General features: G+C 31.6%; 1 protein-coding gene across 1 annotated transcript in view; it reads left to right on the forward strand.

Moving 5' to 3' along the window:
• The window catches only part of LOC132942739 (neuropeptide SIFamide receptor-like), a 59622-nt gene extending 42202 nt beyond the window's left edge, over positions 1 to 17420 (forward strand). The window contains exons 3-4 of the mRNA XM_061011369.1: positions 6380 to 6630; positions 13018 to 17420. Of these exons, the coding sequence (XP_060867352.1) occupies positions 6380 to 6630; positions 13018 to 13812 (1046 nt within the window). The 3' untranslated portion in view covers positions 13813 to 17420. The remainder of the gene's footprint in view (positions 1 to 6379; positions 6631 to 13017) is intronic.
• Positions 17421 to 22711: the final 5291 nt, after the last annotated feature.

Consider the following 22711-nt stretch of genomic DNA (forward strand, 5'->3'; position numbering starts at 1 on the left):
CGTAAAAATATGTTATGAACGGTAGACTATGGTCCTTCTATGAGTGAGACGCCACGACGACTCCTGCTACTATATCAATGTATTAAATGGTATAATAATATTTAGTATTTACTTATGTAATAAGATATAAAATATACTATGGATGTGCATACGTGTTCACGCGTTCTGGTATTATTTAAGGTCGATTAGTGATTTTATTTAATAAGTCTAAAAGGTGTACGCGTAATATTTATTATTCTACTACTTTATTATAATTCGTATCTATAATGTATAATGTATATTATATTATAAAAGTGTATTATGGAATATTATAATATTCACTTTCCTGAGTATGAAGTTGTATTAGTGGACACGAGGTTGAGTTATATTATGTGATTTAATTTATATACATAACACCAAGTATTATAATATGAAGAGATATTATTATTCTGAGTTCTATGTATGATATTGATATTATTCGGACGATGGACATAACCTAAGTTACAAAGTACTCAAAATGATGCCCGTTGTTTAAACAATAACCGTATGTGGGATTCCTGTCTAGGTGTTATTAGTATTTAGAGTTTAATACGTTCGACGTCACCATATACCTCCGTTTGTGGACATTGATAACTACTCGAACGTAATCTAACCTGCGAACCACTCCTATATAATGATACGATTAATATGTACCATGCATGGTGAGCAGTGTTAAGTTTCATGGAAAGATATAGCCAACAAGTTGATTAAACAAAAGATCATACCGGATGTTGAAATGCCACAAATATATTTAATATATAAAAATATAAGTGCATACTAGCGTGGACGTTGTGTCTTGAGGATTCTTATTCTGTCTTCTGTGTCGATTTTGTCAGATCCTTATATGGGGCAATTTTGGTGGATTTTCTCAGTATTTGATGTGTATCGGTTAAACGCAAAGTTAAAGTATTGATGAGTTATATGTGTTAATGGTTTTATTTTGTGTGGTGTGACAAAGGTACCAACGGTAATTTACTGTATTTTTTTTTTACTAAACGTCTGTTCAGAGAGGTTTTCAAGGGGTCTTAAAGTATAATATAATATGAATTACAATATACGTTTATGATTTTATAATGTACGGTGTTGACTGGCGATGCTGATAATTTACCCGTTGTTTTTATTTAAGTAGAAATATTTTATATTACAATAACCCCACCTTTATACGTTAAAATGGTTTATTCCTAATATACCTATTGTTCGTATACCTAACGTTTAAATAATAACATATTTTATAGCTGCATATTATAATTGTATATTGTGCTGACCAAAAACACTTGTGTTCTAAAGAATTTTTTTTCGAGATTGTGAACCCTATGACAAAATTATTTTAATCTTTTTACCACCTTTTACCTTTTTCGTGGCTTTCCCGATTTGAGCTATACTTCATTCCAGTGAAAACAATCAACATTTACATGAACTGCGATTTATTTCTTATAAGTGACCACGTTTTAAATCATTTCCATGTCCTCCCGAAACTTTAATAGAACAATTCATATTATACAATTTTAATTTAATAGTAGTTAATGTTGTGAATGACAAATAAAATATTATTAATATTTAGATATGATTCTGAAAACCATTGTATTATATTATTTTGAATACTGCTGCCACACTTTATATTATCTAAGTAAAACTACTTAGGAAAACTACATATTATTACTTGACTACCTGCTTGAAGGTAAATTAAAAGGATTTCAAAACTTAAAAAAAAAACATTTTCTATAACAACACTGATAGTTAACGCGATTCCCATTTCATCTCTGATATCATACACGAATTTGTGTCAAAAACGTATAACTCAAACAGCTTAATATCTCCTTTTATGAAATTAAAATTACTATGCTTTATGATTAAACGGGATAAAAGCAAGATAAATAAAGTGTTATAAAATATGTTTAAATCTGATGATTTATGACAAGCCAGCGTGGTATGTTTGTATAAATAGTGACTCAACATTTTGTTCGTGATTATGTTTCGTTATATTATATTTTCCAAAATAGCAACAAGAATATGTATCGTAAAAGGTCGGTATAACCGTTGTTCATAAAATATGAATCATCACGAGTGTACAAATTTGATGAGATAAAAAAAAACTGTTTCTCAAAGTGTGTTATTTATAATAAATGGCTATATTATTTTATGTACATTTTATAAAATATTAATATTATATATGTATACGGGTTAAATTATTAAATACAATCCAAATTGACGTTTCCGTTCTTTGCGAGCAAAGCTTTTTGTTATTTTTTGTTTGTTGTTGTTATTGTGAAAACGCACTAAATTGTACATAATATTGTGATATAGTATTTCGTTCGATTCGTAAATTACAATATAATATATTGTTATTATATATTTATACCATATAACAAAAAAAAAAAATTTGTAGATAACTGTATACAACGTTACATCGTTACGAAGCATAAAACAATTATTATTATTTATTTAATTTCTTTACGATTTCGTTAAACATTAAATGTTTTATTTTATCACAGTCGTTCTATAAGTGCACATTTGTTTTTTTCTACATTTGTATTGCTTTCTGTATTTAGTTAAAACTTTTGAATTCTTTATCTAGAAGTTTCCCTTTTATTTATCACTATGACATTGTATGTGATTCATTTATGACTATTTTATAATGTGACCTAATGTGTACGTAACAATATTTAATACCGTGAGCCTCCCAACACGAGTTTTTTTCAACGAAGCCCATTAGTTGTTTATAGTAAAAAACATGATTAAACAAACGAGCAAATAAATATTTGATTCGGTAACATTCGCAAGACATAATTCTAGAACACCTCTAACTTACACGATTGTGTATAAATTATTATATCGATGTGCGTCGCCTCGAGGACACTTTGTGCGATGCTATTTAGTAAGTTTAGTTGTACATAGTTCGTCCAACCCGATCGACGAGGATCACGTGGTGGCGATCAATATTGACGTCAATGATATTTCGTGGATACCTTGAGTGAAATATTTTTTCGTCTAACGCGCTCGTCCCACTCGCTTTCACTTCGCCCGCATCACAACAAAAGCAGTTTTTACATACCGCAAAAATAATCGCAGTTTAAGGTCTACGCATCATTATAATAATCTAGGTGCGATTCCCGTCGCTGTTTTCAAACGGTATGATAATAATATCGTTCGTAAAAACAGTAGTAAATGCGTGTACGCACATAAATCGCTATTATTATTATTATTATTATGAGAGCTTTTCGGTATCGCGTGACGACGTTTTTTCGTTTATAAAATAATCTTTTCCGCTCACGGGTATTATATAATACGGCGATACATTATAATAATAATAATATAATGGTATAGCATTTCGTGGACCAGAAGTACGCCTACTTTTTCGCGCTCCGGTCCGATTTTCAAATAATGATAATAATCACAATATTTTATTGCGGTACCTACGCCAAACATTATCATATTATGCGGTATTTTAATACCCGTCATCACGATTGCGAGGCCCGTAATAATAAATTAATACTCAAAAACACAATATTTCACGTCGTTGGACGTGGTATATAAATTATAAAACGAAAAAATCCGCCAACTTTTTCTAAGCACAGCCACGGGATTAATTGTTTATCATTATTGACGAACTAAAAATAATAATAATATTATTATTATACCGGTAAGTCAGGCCAGAGACGCGCACTAGCTTGGCGAAACAAGACGGCGCCCCGTATAGGCAATTTAGCTACGTTTGTGCGTTGAATACCCGATAACGAACGTGTGCAATCGTACGGCCAGCAGCATAATATATTATTATTATTACTATATTATGGTAGTATGTGGCATGGAGCGCTAACTTCGAAAACGAGAACACAATAACAGCAATCGGAAACGCAAACTTTATCTGTAAAAACTTCCAGTTCTGTCCATCCCACTTCCCGGGAGTCCTAAGGTAGGGATGAATGCCACCCGCGACCATTTATTTTGTATATATTGTTATTATGAGCACTTCACTATTGACCACTGCGCAAACGCGGTTTACCGATCACTGTATACGCTTTCCAGTAAATCATTGTCGTTATCATTATTATTATTTAAACACTTTAACGATATAATGCACAGTGTTAACCGACCAATGGTGTGCCGTAAAAACTTGAACTTTTTCCCGGTCCTAATGTGCTTATTTTCGGCAAATAGACAATGTGCTACGTTTTATAATAACTAAATATAATGTGTGGGGCGATTGAAAAAAGATTGGGCACTGATCTAATCATATATAATATTATACAGTATAATGATAATTATTATTATAGCTTGTCGCGTGTGGACGATTTAAATACTTTAGTATAATATAATATGTATAAGTGCCCAGTGGTTGTCTAAAATTGCCGAAAATATTATAAATTTAATTCCTTGCTACTGTGTGTTGACACATTTATCAGATTCAAACGTTTAGAAACCATAACCTTGGATATTCAAAGTGTTACCGTATCATCATAATTATTGTGCACCGTACACGCCACATAACACGAAATTACTAGAAATTCGCAAAAAAATATTGTCGTTTCCTGACACCCCATATTATAATATACGCATTACGCGTACAATCTCATAAAGTAGGTAGCCGATTCGATAGATCAGTACTCGAAGTGAGTACATTAATTTTAAATGTGAGAATGTGGTATTTTTCATTTTTTTTTTTTGTAAAATACCGTATTCAACAATATAGAACCCGGCAGTACTATGAATTATCGGAAATTTAACACAGTTTGTAAGACTATACTATATTATGAAAAATGTTACAATAGCTTAAATATATGATATAGATCAAATATATTTTCTTTTTTTTTATACAACCTGTATGAAATAATTTTAAGAGTGTACCTATAATACCTTGTATATCAATTAAAATTCATATATCTAACTATAATAGATCCTTTATAAAAAAAACCTCCTCAAGATGTCAATAACACTACCACAGTTTAGGTAGGTACTCGTGCAGCAAGATATAGGTAGGGTTAGTAATCACGCCAGTGACTGCATGCCGATAAATTACTACTTTGCATCAAACACAGTTAGCATACCGAAATCGGTGTATAATTCCCTAGAATAATTAAATCTAGTTTTTAGCAATATTTATTATTATAGTTTAATACCTCTAAATTGTTGAACGAAATATTTTTGTACGCGTATTTTAAACCGTGGTTTTAACAATTTTGGATTTAAAATGTATAATGTTTCAAGTTGAAACATATTTAAAATATAATATAATATTGTCGGTGTTCGAAAAAAATACAAAATTCAAAACAAAAAATATTGACATTTTTCGAGGGAGAAAAGTTAAAAATTGTATTTAAAGTTAGTAAACAACTCGAAACGCTCCGTTTAGCGATGCACAAGCGTGAAACGAGAAGAGGAAAATGGAAATTTCTAATTTCGCGAATGAAAGCGCATTCTGCTCTTACAATGAAGTCTTTTTTTCAGGTCAAGGTTAAGGGTATAAAAATGCAGTGCACAAACTGTAAATTTGTCTTGAACGTGTACGGAATAGAAATATCGATCGCGATGTGTACTCTCTCAACACACTCGAGCGTACACGTATTGAAATTGCATTTCGGGATATTGATGACGTGTTGTTTGTAGTGAAGAAAATCTCTGTAAAGCGTACGTGCAGTTTTCCAAACCAGAACTACACTTGTTTAAATTATTATTATTGCATGGCAGCCGCGTATAATATAAAACCAGCTATGCAATCTTTAAATGTATATTACTTATGCGGTTTTAATTTCTATAGCTATATATTTTGCGTTCAAATATATATATATATATATATATATACAGGACATAGGTATTGGGTATATACTATCGCAGGTTCAGGCGACGAAAGAGAAATCAATATGTATATTTTTTTTTTTTTACAATAAATATACAATCTATACAGTTAAGCACAATAAGTATATGTGAGATTAGCGTAACAGACATTATGGTGTTACTTGAATAAGAAGCCACCCATCAGTAGCCACTTAGCTTATTTAATGTATATTAATTTGATTTCTTATACATAGGGATCCGCGCTACTATAATATTATTTTCGTAGTATTCTTTGGTCGTATATTATAATATAGTGATAATAAAGAATACAACGAAAAGAGAAAAACAATATTCATCTCGAAAAATCAATTGGAAAATAAATGTATTTAGGAGAGATTTTTTCAATGGTTTTGTAAGTCATGGGAAAGCATAAAATATCTAGTAACAAAATAAACACCCCTAAAGACGATGCCGTTTTCTTGAGCCGGGTGGAAGTGCTTGAACATCAATATTATGTGACAATGTGTAACAATAAATTGAATGTATAATGTATAGTCGTCAAACTATTTCATCACGTGTGGTTTTTCAGAGTGGCGTTTGGGACTGGTCATATGCAAACTCGTGCCGTACTTTCAAGGGGTGTCCGTGAACGCTTCGATAAACACGTTGATGGCCATCTCCGTGGAAAGATGCTTGTCCATTTGCTACCCCATGAGTCCGGTGGGTAAAGGCGTCTGTAAGCGGGTCGTGGCCATCATATGGATTATTTCGCTCACCATAACCATGCCGTGGGCAATATACTTCGACCTGCAGCCCATGGAGGAAGGCAGCGACAATCAGGTTACATTTTGAAATAAAGTATTTTTATTTATTTTTTGCTTTTAAGTATATACTATACGTCGTGATTTGTTTTGTTTTAAACCGTACACTACAACTGACATAAAGAACAAACTTTACCATCTATCTAATTTCGTAGGTATTCATTTTTAAATCATGAGGTCAGTCGATTTTTTATAAAAGTAAAAAAAAAACTTATAGGTACTCGATAAATTTTAGTTACATATTTTTTTCAGGTGAATGATAATACCGTGGTATACGCTCTTCGACATAAGTATTTTTTTACAGCATTCGTTTTGGCCGTCTTCGGTATTATCGTCATAATATAAAGATTATTACACTTTTAACCGACTTGCGAATATTGTTTGTCTGCTGCGTATCTACATAATATAGTTTAGATTTTATGTGTTTATATTAGCGTGACACATATTTCGTAAGCGTCGACCATAATAATAATAGTAGGTACGCTGTTTGCGAGTGTTGCTATTAAAACCTTTATACGTACAATCATGACGGACGACGGTCATAATACGGTATCACATTATATTTGCCGGTACATTAATATTTTGAAATATTATAACATAGTTTATACCCACCCTGCAATGGTGCATCCAGCATCTCTTTTGTCTGGGATGAACGACGTACTGACCGGTACAGCTGCTGCTACACATCTCTCCCCTGTGCTTTGCGTCCATAATCTTACGGACTTGTTCATTCAGCCTAATAATTTTTATTGTTTATTTCAAACCTGATGAATGCGATTCGCTGGAAAGTAAATAATTTAGTTTACGGAAAGTGTCGGCTATACACAGCCTACACAAACTCTTGCAACTAAAATAATTTTTTTTTTTTACGCAAAAATGTATTCACTTGTACGTAACCAAATAGAAAAATGCGTTGAATAAAAAACATGTAATGAACTTGAAAAATAATGAAAATTAATGTAAAACTAGGTTATTCAACGAATAGAACGAATTTTACGAATTACTATGAGAGTAAAAAATCTTAATAAATTGTATAAATCGGACATTGACAAATACATTAATTTATATGATATTATTATATTGGAGACGTAAGTTCTATTATTTCCTACTAGTTTTTTTTTCTTCATCAAATTTATTGGCTAAGCGGAATTTCAGCTTAAATATATTGAAAATTTTTTCGAAATTTAGTTCGGCTCGCATAGTTTTTTCGAATGCAGTGATTTATCATTAGGCATTTTTTTTTAGTATATTAAAAATGGATGTGGTTACAAATGCAAGTGTGAAGGTAAGGGTTGAAACCGTTCTACGGGGGATATGTTAGGATCATACGTAAGAATATAGTATGCACGAGAGGTCGATGACCTGTTCGAATACAGTGGTCACGAGTGGGTGTACGCGTCCTTCCGGGAAGAGTTGGTCCGACGACCCTCTGAACTACGTCCTAATATATCTTAGGGGACTAGTGCATGTTTATGTAATGTGATACGAGAGACTGTGGCATATAGGTAAATATTAATATAGCCTGGTGTTACTGAAGGTCGTCCAACACAGTTATCATATTTAGCTTTTTTTAAAGGTGAGCGAGTGCGTAACATTATTCTACTACTATAATATATTTTAACATATTTGACGCATAATATATTTGAATTCTGTTTGGATATATACATATCGACGGTATTTTGTTAAAAGTGCGCATACCAAATTTTGAAGGAAACAAATAAAACAGATTAAATACTCAATTTTTAAGATAGAACATTATTCATTTATAGATTATATTAAACATGAGACTCCGTGGAACTAAAATTGCTTATTAAATTGCTTAGACTAAATTTATATTTAATGTTATACTCATTTAAAAAAATGTATGTGTTGTAGGCCCTTTTAACAATTTGAATTTTATAAACGCCCTTCTAAGGACATATAATAATAGTGGTATAAGTCCTTTGAACGTTTTAATTTCTACAAACGCTCTTTTAATTTTATACAATATTTAATATTTGTATATATATATATTTATATTATACTATATTGTATCTATTAACTTGTTGGTTTATTGTTAACTGATAGTATGAAATTGGAGGGAAATTTGTTATCAAGTGTTCCAATACAAGTGATGTTCAGTGTGTAACCTAGTAAAACCACTTTGTTCAATCTGGTAATATAAAAACAGCAATAATCATAATTATTATTGTTTCGAACTGTGTAGGTTGTTAACAATTAGCATGCGTTCGATGTGGTTATAAGCCGTTTTAACAGTTCTGTGTAGATTGTTTTAATTTTTAAAAATGCGTCTGAATATCTTGTATTCGGTATTGCTATCTTATTTTTCAGTAGACGTATACTCCGTCTTACCAAAATAATATTTTCGTGTTTTTTCTGAAATGGTTAATACCAAAAACGTATTTTCGATTTTCAGTGGTAAACGCCCTTTTAACTAAATACCGTCAATATATATAATATGTGTGTGTGTGTGTGTGTGTGTGTATGTGTGTGTTCACTTAACTTATTCGTAGCGAGTGCGGTTCTGTTGTAATTATGATGTATACAGTATGCTTGTAAACGTTTTTTCGGGGTGGTGTTTGATACTCGATATCTCACGGCAACAATATATTATGTGTTTTGATTTATATGTTTTTATATAATGTTAAACGCCTTATGCGAGGTCCTTTAACGCTTTTTTCTAGAGCCTCGTGTAATATTTTTACAATTTGAATACTAATTGCGTGGTGAGGTCTAATGTAATCTTAACTATTATGTCTTGTAAATCCTTACACTCGTATACTCCTACCATACGTCTTTATAGATATTGATCATCACCCAAATGTAGTTTAGGTCATTGAACTCTTAATACTATACTTGATACCCTTTCTGCTAGGATCATCTGACTACTACAGTATCAGAATTGTTCAGGTTTATATTTATAGCATAAATACAAAATCACTAGTTTCAGAATCCAATCATTTTTCAGAATATCGCCAATGACATATTTTGAGTGTAAACATTTGAATATAATAGAACTACCTACTATATACCGATTGGAATTAATCATTAATTAATGTAAATTGTTTTAAATAATATTTAATATTAAAATAATCACAATAAATATGTGGCATTTAAATAATTCAATAAACCTAATATAATAATAAAATAAATCTCAATATCTGTGGCTTGTCGCGCGGCACGGTGGCTACAGTCAATCACGGAACATGATTGAGAGCAAGCAACGGCCGCTGCTACTAGTTCCCGGATGGGTGACCACCCGGGTCCATATAGTGGCCAATAACCTTGCCGCACATACACGTGTTGCCAACCAACCATACCAACCGTCACTCCTACAATAGCTAATGACCATAGTTGCTGGGCTCTAGACCGATAAAAAAAAATAAAATTATACCTAAAAATTATGATTGGATTATTGAACTGTAGTTTTGGTACGTACACAAATGTTATTATTAATCGTCGTAATCACACTGAGATTGTTTTAATTTAAACGTTTAAATTCGTGTTTAAAACCTCGATTCGAGTTATTTTGTGAGTTATTTGAAACGCGCACCATCACAGATATGCACGGATTTAATGAGGGCTTTATCAATATTCAAGAGCCACGTTATTTTGCATCGATTTGCATAACCTCCAACAATCAGCGAAAAAAAGTAATTAAGTCGAGTGAACGTTTGCGGTCGATATTATACAGGAAGTACCTAAATAAATAATAATTTATGGTTAAATTACAATATTTACTGTGGCTTAAAATCACCGATAATAATGATTGTAGTATGAAAATGAAAAATATATATCCGCTATTAAAAATAGGTCATAATTTATTTAATAATAAAGCGGACAAGAGAATAAATAATAAAACGTTCTTAATTACAATATAATATACGTAGGTATAGGTATTTTGTCGATTGCGTGTTTCACATTTGACGTTCGTGTTTCTGGCTGTTGTCGACTTTCAAATAATATGAACCACCCAAAGATTTATAATATTTTCAGTACTTTCTGTAATGATAATCGTAAATTACGATTCAATTTACGCACTTTAATTTTGACTGTCGTAACTGTTATAGGGCTGCTATACAAAAAATGCAATATTAAATCCATTTAAAAAAAAAAATTACATATTTCGTAATATTTTACATTCAAACAATATTGTTTAACATATTATATTATAATGTAATATTATAGAATATTATCTTGTAATATTCATACAAATTGAAAAAAAAAAACACAAAAATCAACAATTTAAAACAATTTATTATTTTATATTCCGCTAGATCAATATTATTATTTTCTCGTCCGTTGCAAAGATTTTTTATGTTCTAAGTAAAAAAACCGATGTTTGATATAACTATCGTTTTTCATATAAAATGTTACATACTATTAAAATACAGTGTACAATCTGTACATAGCCTCGGAAATAATGTATATTTAGATTAACCCTAATTTGAAGTACAATATTATGATGGGCGAAATGTCTACAATATAAGCGGGTGACTGTTACACAAGACTTTCAATATAACGTTTTATATCACAATTTGGCATTATGATAATTTTATAGTTTTACATAGTACGCTATTTTGTTTATTACGCACACTATAATATTAGTAGCTCTACTATTTAATAGCCATCAGCTCTATATTATTATGTTTCTTTCTTCGATCCCATTATAAATAGTTTAACTGCAGCTGCAGTAGAGTATACTGCAGAGTTCGTTCGTTAGTCACATATTACGTATTTTAATGAACTCAACGAGATATTGTGTGTGCTAATCGTTTTCGTTTTGTTTGAACCGTCGATATATATTTAACATGAATAACATAACATAAATTGGTCCATACACGCTTTTAGAAAAATATAAAATTAGGTATATGCGTTGCTATTTAATCTTAATTTTCAATACGAGATGATATTATAAAACTCACTCACGAATGTGTGCAATATCTATCTGAACAATTAATGTCAACATTTTAAAAATAATTGTTTATTTTGTATTCTTTAACATAAATGGTTGATAAAAAAAATAAAAAAAAAAGGTTTCTGAAAAATTAGTGTAATAACTTACTAATAGCATAATTATAGGCAGTACAAGTTCTTGTAATGACTTAGCGTCTCCCAATTAATTCGAAAAATAATACGCATGAAAAATAATATTATGTTAATACAATATACATAATACATAGTATTATGTTTTAATATGTTTTACATATGGACTAAAATTTAATGCAGTAAAAATAACTGAATTTAGTTTTGCATACAAATACTTTGAACTAAAATAAACAGACAAATACCACTCGTAATTTATCCATGAAAATGGTTTTTTTTTACGGGATACATTTAAGAGTACAGGGAAAAAAACAAAAAAGTCACTTTTTTCCATTCCGAGAAAAACGTGTTTTTAATTTCTAAACAATGCCCGTATTCCCTGTATACCTAAACTTCCGGTGGCCATAACTCTCGACTTATCTGATTTTTTCCCTGGTTCGACCGCTCAAAAGATAGAGATACCTCAATACAATCTATTTGATACCGAAATCGACTTCACTTGTGGAGACAGTATTCACAGTTGGTTTACCAAATCTTTAGCATAATATAATATATAGATCGAAATATTTATGTATGTCCTAGCATTTTATTTTTTTATACCTTAAATACGTCAATCCAAATTATTCAATCACATAGGTTCATTTATTTTTTTTAAATTCGTTTATTAAAAACTATTGAGTATTAATATCGAAAAAAAAGAGAAAAATCATCATCTAGGGCTTCTCGGAAGATTTTATTTATATTTCAACTATACAACTTATACAAACTATGAGGCTTTTTAAACTATAACTGTGGCTTGGCGTGGCGCGTGGATGCTACCAGTCACGAAATGCGACTGGGAGTAAGTAACGGCCATAGCTACTAGCTCCCGGATGGGTGACCACCCGGGTTCATAGTAGTTAAAAACCTTGCCGCACATACACGTGTTTGCTACCTACCGTAACAACCGTAAAAACAATCATAAAAAAAAACAACCTACCGTACCAACCTTATCCCTACCACAGTTCATAACCCCTACAGCAGCTAATGGCCTTAGTCGCCGGGCTTGAGTTCAATAATAAAAAAAAAAAAAAACTATAACATTTTTTTTTGTCAATTCACTCTAATTTTTACGAATAACAGAGTGAAATTGATTATTGCTAACGCCTACGTTTGTAAGACTGAGACAACATGACGTGGCATACTCTAAACCATAACAATATTATATCGAGCTACGAATTGACTAATACGTACTTAACTCCGCATATAGGGTATTTGTTTTCAATATATTTTATTCGCCTACTTACCTCCGAAGATAACAATATTATAATAACGACGCGATGGCATAAATAATAATATTGTCGTGCTTGCGTGTTCGCAGATTTGCCTGGAGTCATGGCCGACCGTGGAGAGTGGCAACCTGTACTTCGTGCTGGCCAACCTGTTGCTGTGCTACGTGCTGCCACTGACGGTGATCGCCGTGTGCTACATGTTCATCTGGCAGAAGGTGAGCCGGCGCAAGGTGCCCGGCGAGCCGATGCACAACGGCGCCAACATGGTGCAGCGGTCCAAGATGAAGGTGATCACCATGATCATGTACGTGGTGGTGCTGTTCGCGGTGTCGTGGCTGCCGCTTTACGTGGCGTTCTCGCTGATCAAGTTCTGGCCACTGCCGCCGGCCGTCGAGAGCTACACGGTCGCCTCGCTGCCGGTCGCGCAGTGGCTGGGCGCCGCCAACTCGTCCATCAATCCGCTGCTGTACGCCATCTTCAACCACCGGTTCCGAGACGGTTACCGGGCCCTGTTGTCCGGCAAGATTTGCCAAGCGTTCGACTACAGCAACTCGGTGAGGTACCTGCGCGGCGGCCGGGCCGGCACCGTGGCCGCGGCCGCGTTCAAGCGGACCAACAACAACAACAACAACGACAACGGCCGCTGCGACCGCAACCGCAAGACCATCGGCGCCATATACGTGCACGCCGCGCGGTCTCAGCAGCGGCGACCCGTCCAGCAGCGACCTGTTCAGCAGCAGCGTCCCTCGACTCAGCAGCTGTACCCCCCGCCCGCCAACCGACTCGTCAAGTCGTCGTCGGTCAGGGAGACGCACGTTGCCGAAGGGTCGGCTGGTTCCGTGGTGCAGTTCTGTCCGACAAAATGCGAAAATTCGTTCGTGTGACCTCCGACATCCACACCACCTTCCCACCCACATGCAGTCACAGATATTGTGTATAAACATAATATGACTTGTGGACTGTACAACGTATACCTATAACCCATAAAATTACACGATTTTATATATATATATAATATTATAACAATATGTTACTGTGGACAATAGGTGTGCGCAGACTTACGCGGCTGATAAAAATTGCCCCCAGATAATATCATCGCCTTAAAAATATTTAATACCATCATTATTATTCCGATAATATGCTTCTTATTAGAAAAATGAAAACGATAGATTTTTCAACATATTTTTATGTTCAAAAATAAAATCATATTTTTATAAAGACGTGTTTATTGAGAAGTATGTATAATTTGATAATGCTTTTCACACGGTTAAGCCATAAACATCGACCGTACTAAGATATTATTTTTTTTTCTAAAATTAGTTATTTTGGGACTTTGTTTATATGTCCCTAAAAAAAAATTATCTTGCTAGTCCGCATACACCGTGGCGTGCCTATGCTGTAGATGTTAGGCAACGGACTTTCACGAACTTTCGGAAATGTTACACAATTGCTGTCGATTACACGCGCTAAAACAATATCCGACAATTTCATGGTACTTTAGTGCACCAGAAGCAGTGTTTGAATTGAGAAAACAAGAAGGGGGGATGCAAGAATTTGAAAAAAAATGTGCGTACCTAAATATTTAAATGTCTTGTTTATTAGGATATTATAATCGTAAGGATTACGCTTAAATACTCACTTATTAAAAGAAGGGAGACTTCATTCGAACTGGACCAGAAGTGCCATACCAATAATACGATAAAGACGCACAAAATATTATATATTATTCGCGTGAAATGAAAATAGAACGGATAGGATGACCGCCCCGAATATGCCTCGTTCGAATCCGATCTCATATAAGTATGGTATGCGTCATATTTCATTATATTCACGTACTTATTAGAATGTCGTACGCGATCTATTATATTAGTTTACAAACTTCATCAGATTAGGAATTCCTCCGGAAATGGCGGCGCCGTTAGTCCGTATTAATATATTATAATATTATTATACACGAAATACAACGGCACGCGAATGTCGTGAAATAGAATTAAATCGGGCATTCCAATCACTAATAATTTTGACGCGCGAGATCACGACCAAATCTGAATAAATTTCAAGTTAAAGGTCTCCTCAGTCATATCGCCGGAGTCTACCTATGTAGTATAATATTCTTATAATAATATTTAATTATAATATACGTCCTTCGAGGTACTAGCTTCTACGGTTTGTCTCGACTGATCATACAAGTAGGTATTTTTATACAAATATTGCCATGTGTTCGCCATTATTAATTTCCGTATATATACGACGTGTTTGATGTGACGCCATCGAACGCTGGCTATGTAATTGTTGAATTAATCTAACCGTAAAATATGAAATAAAAATTATTGAACATCGTCGTAACTCGTACTTGACTATACTAAGCGATAACGTAAGACTCTCATTATGTATTAAAAAAACAATAATAGTTTTTGAAAATAATTTTTTTCATAATTTGAACTCATTATAAAACAATGATTTTTTAATTTCTGTATAAAATTAACTGTTTCGCTATTTTTTATCGTTTTTTAATTTATATATTTAAAATTGTTTTTAATGACAACATGCATTTTTACTACTTTAGTCTAGAGGAGAATATTTTTGGAGTACTTAGACGTATTAAAATCGGATTTTGGACTAGTGGTTTATGAGTTATAAGTATTTAAAGTTGAAATGGCTGAAACAGATGACGATTTAGAGAGAATACAGCAAACATCTTGTTGAAGGAAGGGAGAAAAATTGGCTTGAAAATCGACGGGGAAAAGAAAAAATACAGACAACAATTTTGATTTGTAACTATTTAAAAGAAATGTAAAAGAAATATTTTCAAAAACGTAACAGTTGATGAGTGTCTTACGTGAAATAGATCAACGCGTAGTTTTCGTTAATGACAACGACCGCGACGGTGACAAATATGAAATAATACATTAGAGAAATACTTTAGAGTACATCATATTTATACATATACGTTTGTCTCGGAACACGACCACGACGTTATATTATATATTTTTTAATGTTATATTGCGTCCGATAATTTGTGAAAATGTGGACGGTGACGACCCAACTAAAGAGCTGCTGCGCAGTCATTTAGACCATAAAATATATTGTATCGAAAAACGAAACATATTATTAAATGTATTTATATACGATATCATTATAACATGTATCCTACTGCCTTCGTAGTGTTCATTTATTGTTACACAATAACGTATTGTAATAATATGTTATCATTATTCATTAGTGTTATTTCGTTTTATGTCACGTATTATAATAGTTATAATATATTATAAATATATCAAATATGTATAACAACTATACGTTGCCGCTCAAATGTATATTCGTGTATAATAATCGGTTGAAAACGAACAGCCTCGAAATCTCATTTTTAACGTGTGTAATAACGCACAATAATAATAATAATAATAACAATAAATAATTTAAGTTTTTAAACTTATAATATTTTATAGACGCCGATCAAATATTATTGTTTAATGTTATATTATAGTGTTTCTAATTGTACTCGCGTTTCGCCATCGCTGCGAACAATATTACCTATTATTATAATAGTTATTGACTTGTTTTTTTTTTACCAACTATATTGTGAGAGGTTTTATCGTTTTATATTGTAATTATTTTTATTATTATTATTATTATTGTTATTATTGAAAACTACACTCTTGTTATATTTGTATCCGAGCGCGATAGAGATCGTAGTTATAATCAACACGAAAAACGCATAAATCGTAATAATAATATAATATTAGTTTACGATAGGTTAAATTAAATTATTACAATGTCATACATCATAATATTAGGAACAGCAATTTTAGACAATAATAATAAAATGCATTGTTAATAATATTATTTTATACGTAATAATGTAATAATTATATTATCTGCATATTTAGTTGAACTGTTTATATACGCGAAACGCCGCCTGCAGAAGCACATATTTTATATTATATAAAATAAATTCATATTATAATAGGTAATACGCCATTACTGTGTGTGTGTATATAATATATATATAGTATATATCAATAATATTATAATAAATATATATTTTGTATAATATATTGTATTACACACGCGTGATTACATCTAAACATGTTTTTAATATGTTAATATAATACTTTTAATGGATGACAATATTGTAATATTGCTAGTGTCAACGGCCGGGCTTCGAAGTATGCAAAATTATTATTATTATTATTATTATTAGTTCCCAGATTTAAATTCCATAGAAACAGTAAACATTTATGGTGTCCAAAAACATTTATGTTTTTAAAATAATTTGTTTACATAATTTGAACACATTACACCAAAAACAAATTTAATTTTTACATAGTGCAGGTACCACTTCTCATCTACAATATAATGTAGGTAATAATACACATAAGTGACATAGCTTAAGAAATCCAACTTTTTGTTATCAAAAATTACTTTTTGATTTATCTTAGAATATAATATACAGTATGGGATGTATGATCTGCAAATATAATATTCCTTTGACTCAAGTTATTATTATTATAATAATATAATATGTTTAGAATACTATACATATTATACTTATAATATTAAGGAATACATTCAATTATTATTTACAAGCTACTCTTATAGGTAAATTTATAAAAAAAATCGAGATGATTATTATCGACTGAAATCATCATATTTTTTCTTGCCCTGCCAACCTAGTCTATAAATTTGTTTTTTTTTTTTCCAAAAATGAATATAATTAAAATAATAATATTATTAATATATTATTTTGTATAACCAATGTCGTTATACTTTAGATGAAACGAAAACAAATCGGTCATGAACAGTGTAACAATGACCGAAGTGCCATGTATAGGAATACAATAATTAATTATAATAATATTTGTGAGTGGCAATATTTACCCAAGACATCTAGACGTTTAACCAGTTTAAATTGTACCAGCTTGAATCGAATTTCACAACATTTTATTATAATTCACATAAGGTTAGATTCACACATGCGTTATTTAATGTGCAGCACCGATGCGAGACAGTTGGCTGTATTCTAACGTAAGGCCGTAACAATGCCATCAGTAATATTCTTTTTTTCGCAGGCGATGGAGAAAAAGTGTGCGATTTTCACGTACATTGTTTATAAAAAAATTGTTAAAAAAATACACGTTACTGGGTACATCTCTACGCGCCGATGATGTTAGGCTAACGTGACAGTGACCACGTGAGGTGGCTTTATTAGGTACTTTGTTTTTGGATTAAACAGAATAAATCCATACTATTTTCATCACTCTCTGTTGTAAAGGGAATGGGCGGGTGGAGAAATTATTGAGGGTGGAACAAATTGTCTCAAATATATATTTTCAGAAGTGGAAGTTTGTGGTAATCGTGTATTGTAGAATTTTGTTGGACAGTTTGAAGTTGTGCGTATCAGTGGTGGTCAAACGGGTTTGGTGTTGGTGGTGGGGGGGGGGGGATAGATTTCACTATGACCTTTTTTTTAAATGTTTAAGAGCTGAAACATAAATAATATTTATAACAATCAAAAAGGGCATGTTAAAAAATCTGCCATGAACTTGACAAAACCAATTGACCGCCACTAGTGCATATCGTTTGGATACAACCGATTTTTCAGTAAAATAATATTGAGATATATGATATTGTGGTATATCTGTGGAGGTTTCCTCATACGTTTAATACTATTGAGTAAGTACTTTACAGCATGGTTTTAGATAGAATGGTTGCGGGTCGACGTATGTTAAGCTTAATACAAATTAGTATTACAAAGTACTACAAAGTTACCATGCAATGTACTCATATGAATATATTGACCATAGGCGCAATTGGGAGGGGGGGTCTAGGGGGGGGCTTATCTCCCTCTAGTTTTATTCAAGCACCCCTAAGTTTTTAAATATATTCATTCTTTAATCCAACTAATAAAAAAATTATCAAAAAAAAAAAAAATTAAATATGGGATTTTTTAGCGAACTTGATAATCAGTGTACCTACCGTATGTTGTCTAATAAGTGATAAGCAGGGCTCGGAACTTTATGCATTTGCATCTTTCTCAGGAAGCTGCGTATTTCAAATCTGATCCGATACGAATTCGTTTCATGAACCATACTATTGAAATACAACAATTTATGTTGCATATTTTTGCATATTTTACTAAATTTATATGATTTTGCATATTTAAAGATTTCGAGTAGGTATATAAGTGCATTTTATGTCAAAGCGTTTGAGGAATCAACAAAAATAAACAAGTTTTTAATAGTTGAATATTGTAAATTCAATGATTTATAAATACATAGTACCGTATATGATAAAGTGTGGAAAATCTATTTGAACGCATTCTACTCTAAAATGGTACATGTGCTGCTCATGGCCTCCATAGAGTTTCGAAGGAAGTACGAAATCAGTTTGGTACTGTTCATAAAATCGTAGCCAAAATAAAGAAAATATTTAAATAAGCACCATCACGTATACAAATTTTCAAAAATTACGCACCGGAGATCCCTTTACTTCCAGAACCAATCATAACTCGTTGGGGTACCTGCAGCAATGCAGTACTTTATTATTGTAAATACTATGAAAAAATGTGTGATGTTGTAAAAATGTTGGATGAATACTAATTAATACCTAACATTATTTAATAATCGCTGTATTCGATAAATTCAATTTTTTTTAAATTTGATTCTGGGAATAGATTTAGTATAACAGCTCCAAATCATCAAAAAAAAAAAAAAAAAATATAAATAAAATATCTATGATTCAAAAATATTTTTTTTTTATAATTATACCTTAAAATAAATATTTTTTATAAAATAATATATGCATATTATACTGCGTATTTGCATTTTTTTAGTGCATACGTATGCACACATTTCATTGTTTTTTAGCGCATAAAGTCCCGAGTCCTGGTGATAAGTAATGAGTAATAATTAATAATACATTTATAGAATATATAACCAATATTGTTGTTATTAATGTTAATTTTAATGATATGGATATAATATTATGATACATCGTTGTATACACGATTATAAAGAACTTTATAAAAGTTCTTAATATTGCTGTTGTATAACAGCTTGAGTAAAGATAACCTGCTATCATAGAAGTAACACAGATATAAATATTATCATTGCCTATTAGCTATTTTTAAAATATGTAATTTACGGAGATTATATTAAACAGTGAACTGACTGACTGATCTATCAACGCACAGCTTAAACCATTGGACGGATCGGGCTGAAATTTGGCATACAGATAGCAATTATGTTGTATGCGTCCGTCAAGAAAGGATTTTTGGAAATTCAACCCCTAAAGGAAAAAATAAGGGGTCTTTTTCAGCTATGATGAAGATAAAAATTGGTACGCACATCTATGCATCAAGATAGATTTTCAAATGCTTCTGTGATATATATAGAAAAAGACATTTCTGGTAGTTTTAAATTTAAGAATATTAAATAAATTCGCTATATATCTAATCACTGTTTAAAATTATAATATTTAACACTGCGTAACTATGTTATTTTATTTTTGATTACAAATAAATAATTAATTAACATTGAGTTGTTGAGTACTTGAGGTGTATAATATTATGTATTATTGTATTTCATTTATCAAATAGTTTATTTTTACTGTTGAGTACCAAACTAAATGTTTTTGTGATATATTATTATTACCGTGAAAATTATAATAAGTTGTGAGGGGGTGCGGGGGCGTAGCCCCTGCGGGTCTGTATTAATTTTATACATTTAGCCACCCCAAATCAATTATCCAAATAATTATTGTGCCTATGGTATTGACAGTGCCATCTAGTGTCGACTACTATATATTTTACTAAACTGTGCTAAAAACAGTGATATTGTATTTTACGATGTGTTTTAATATTTTGTTTATTTATAATTGACATAATATTAGTTGTCTGTAAATAGCGATTAACGTAAGCTTGTCGACCAGCACGCAATCGCGACGATCACTGACCGGCGCCGCCACCCGTCGACAATAGATCGCGCTCGCACCAGTCCACTGCATTAAAAACCACTGTCGTCTTGTAGGATTATAAAAATATTACCCAGAGGTGTTAAAAAAAAAAAAAAATTGCTAGACTCAACTTTGGGATTATTTTTTCATTAAAACTTCCAAGTAAACTTACAAATGAGAGATTTATGCGGAAAAATATTGAATAACTTTCTGTACCTCAATCATTATATAACTTTACCATAATATTTTATCTAAAGTCAATTTTAATGCACATTAATTCAGGATTGTTCGATGCAAAATGTTCAACAAATAGCGAGACCGTAGAATTACAACTTCTATATTAACATATATTTTAAGCAAAGATCAAATAATCGAGGACGATAACGATAGTGACCCACATTTTGTACACAAACTTTTTAAGTTTTAAAAGAGATCACTTGTTGTAACGCAATCAGAAAATGTGGATACTGATTTAGTAGAAGCTAATAATATATTATACACAAAAATAGAAAGTTTGATTTTGTCAAAACCAACTTTTCTTCAAACCCAAATTGTATAGGGCATCACCAGGTGAAAATGTTAACGACTTTATTGAAAATTATAATTTAATATCGATGGTTAATAAAGTATATTTAAGTAAATATATTTGTCATAAAAAAATCGCAAAGGCATTTTATTAAAATATTGTTATAAAGCTCCTACGCCGACATGAAGTCAATTAGAACTACCACTCAAGGAACATTGTAATTTGTCGAGGAGCACCAGAATACTTAAAATTAAATCAACAGAAAAAAAATGTTACACATTTTTTTCATTAATAAAACTCTTACCAGGTCTCCCGGGTAACCTTTCAATAACCATTCATTATTGAACTTAATAGGCATGGTTAATTATTGTTTGGGTTTAAAAATTAGAGTAGATTTATGAATAATGAAGGTATTTATAAAAATAAGCATAATAGATTGCGATGGTTTGCTATGGTTTGTTATGTTATGAGATGGTGGAGAAGGTTATCAGGTGAGGTGACTCAGAGGCGTATGACAGTTGCTATAGAATTTAATGACTATTGAGGGTGAGTTAGGCCAAATATGAGATGCATAGGTAGAATAGACTGCATAGAGACTAATACAAAATTAGCTAGTGTAAGTAAAGAAGGGGTGAAGGGGGCACAGAGTTCTATGGAGAAGTAGGACAAGTGTGGCTGCTCATATAGTTGTGATCGATGGGTGAAAAAAAGAAGGTTAAGTCACGTGATCGTTTTAAAATCTTATAAATAATATTGATGCAAAAAAATATATTTATTTTTTAAATGTCTTTAGATTTTAAGTGTTATTAAAACTTATTTCAAACACTTCAGTTTAAATAAGTTTAAAGTTTAAGGATTAAAATGGGTTAATAATGTGATAAAAAAATACCCTCTATACAGTATATAAGTACGATTATAATATTGTCTACGGTTACCAAATACGTATACGTATATTAGATAAGCTTTAGGTTTTATAAGTGTAGGTACCGATTTCTCTATATAAACGGTTTGTACATTGTGTTTTCTGTCTAATCAAAGATACAACATTCATCGTAACGTTTTTAGTCACAAGTTCTATAAAAGATCAACGTTAACAATGATTTATGATGGTTTCATGTCGAATGTTCATATATAGTTTTTTCATATTATTTTATACCAACTTAACGACTACATACTTTAAATAAAGGGATTCTAAATAGGTAATAAAATATTGACATATTTGCCTTTATGATTAAATGACTCAACACCAATGACTATTGAGTAAATATGTTTATTGATAAATATTTTTAAATTGGGTACAA

Source organism: Metopolophium dirhodum, chromosome 4 (genome assembly GCF_019925205.1).
Source record: "Metopolophium dirhodum isolate CAU chromosome 4, ASM1992520v1, whole genome shotgun sequence".
Classification (NCBI taxonomy): domain Eukaryota; kingdom Metazoa; phylum Arthropoda; class Insecta; order Hemiptera; family Aphididae; genus Metopolophium; species Metopolophium dirhodum.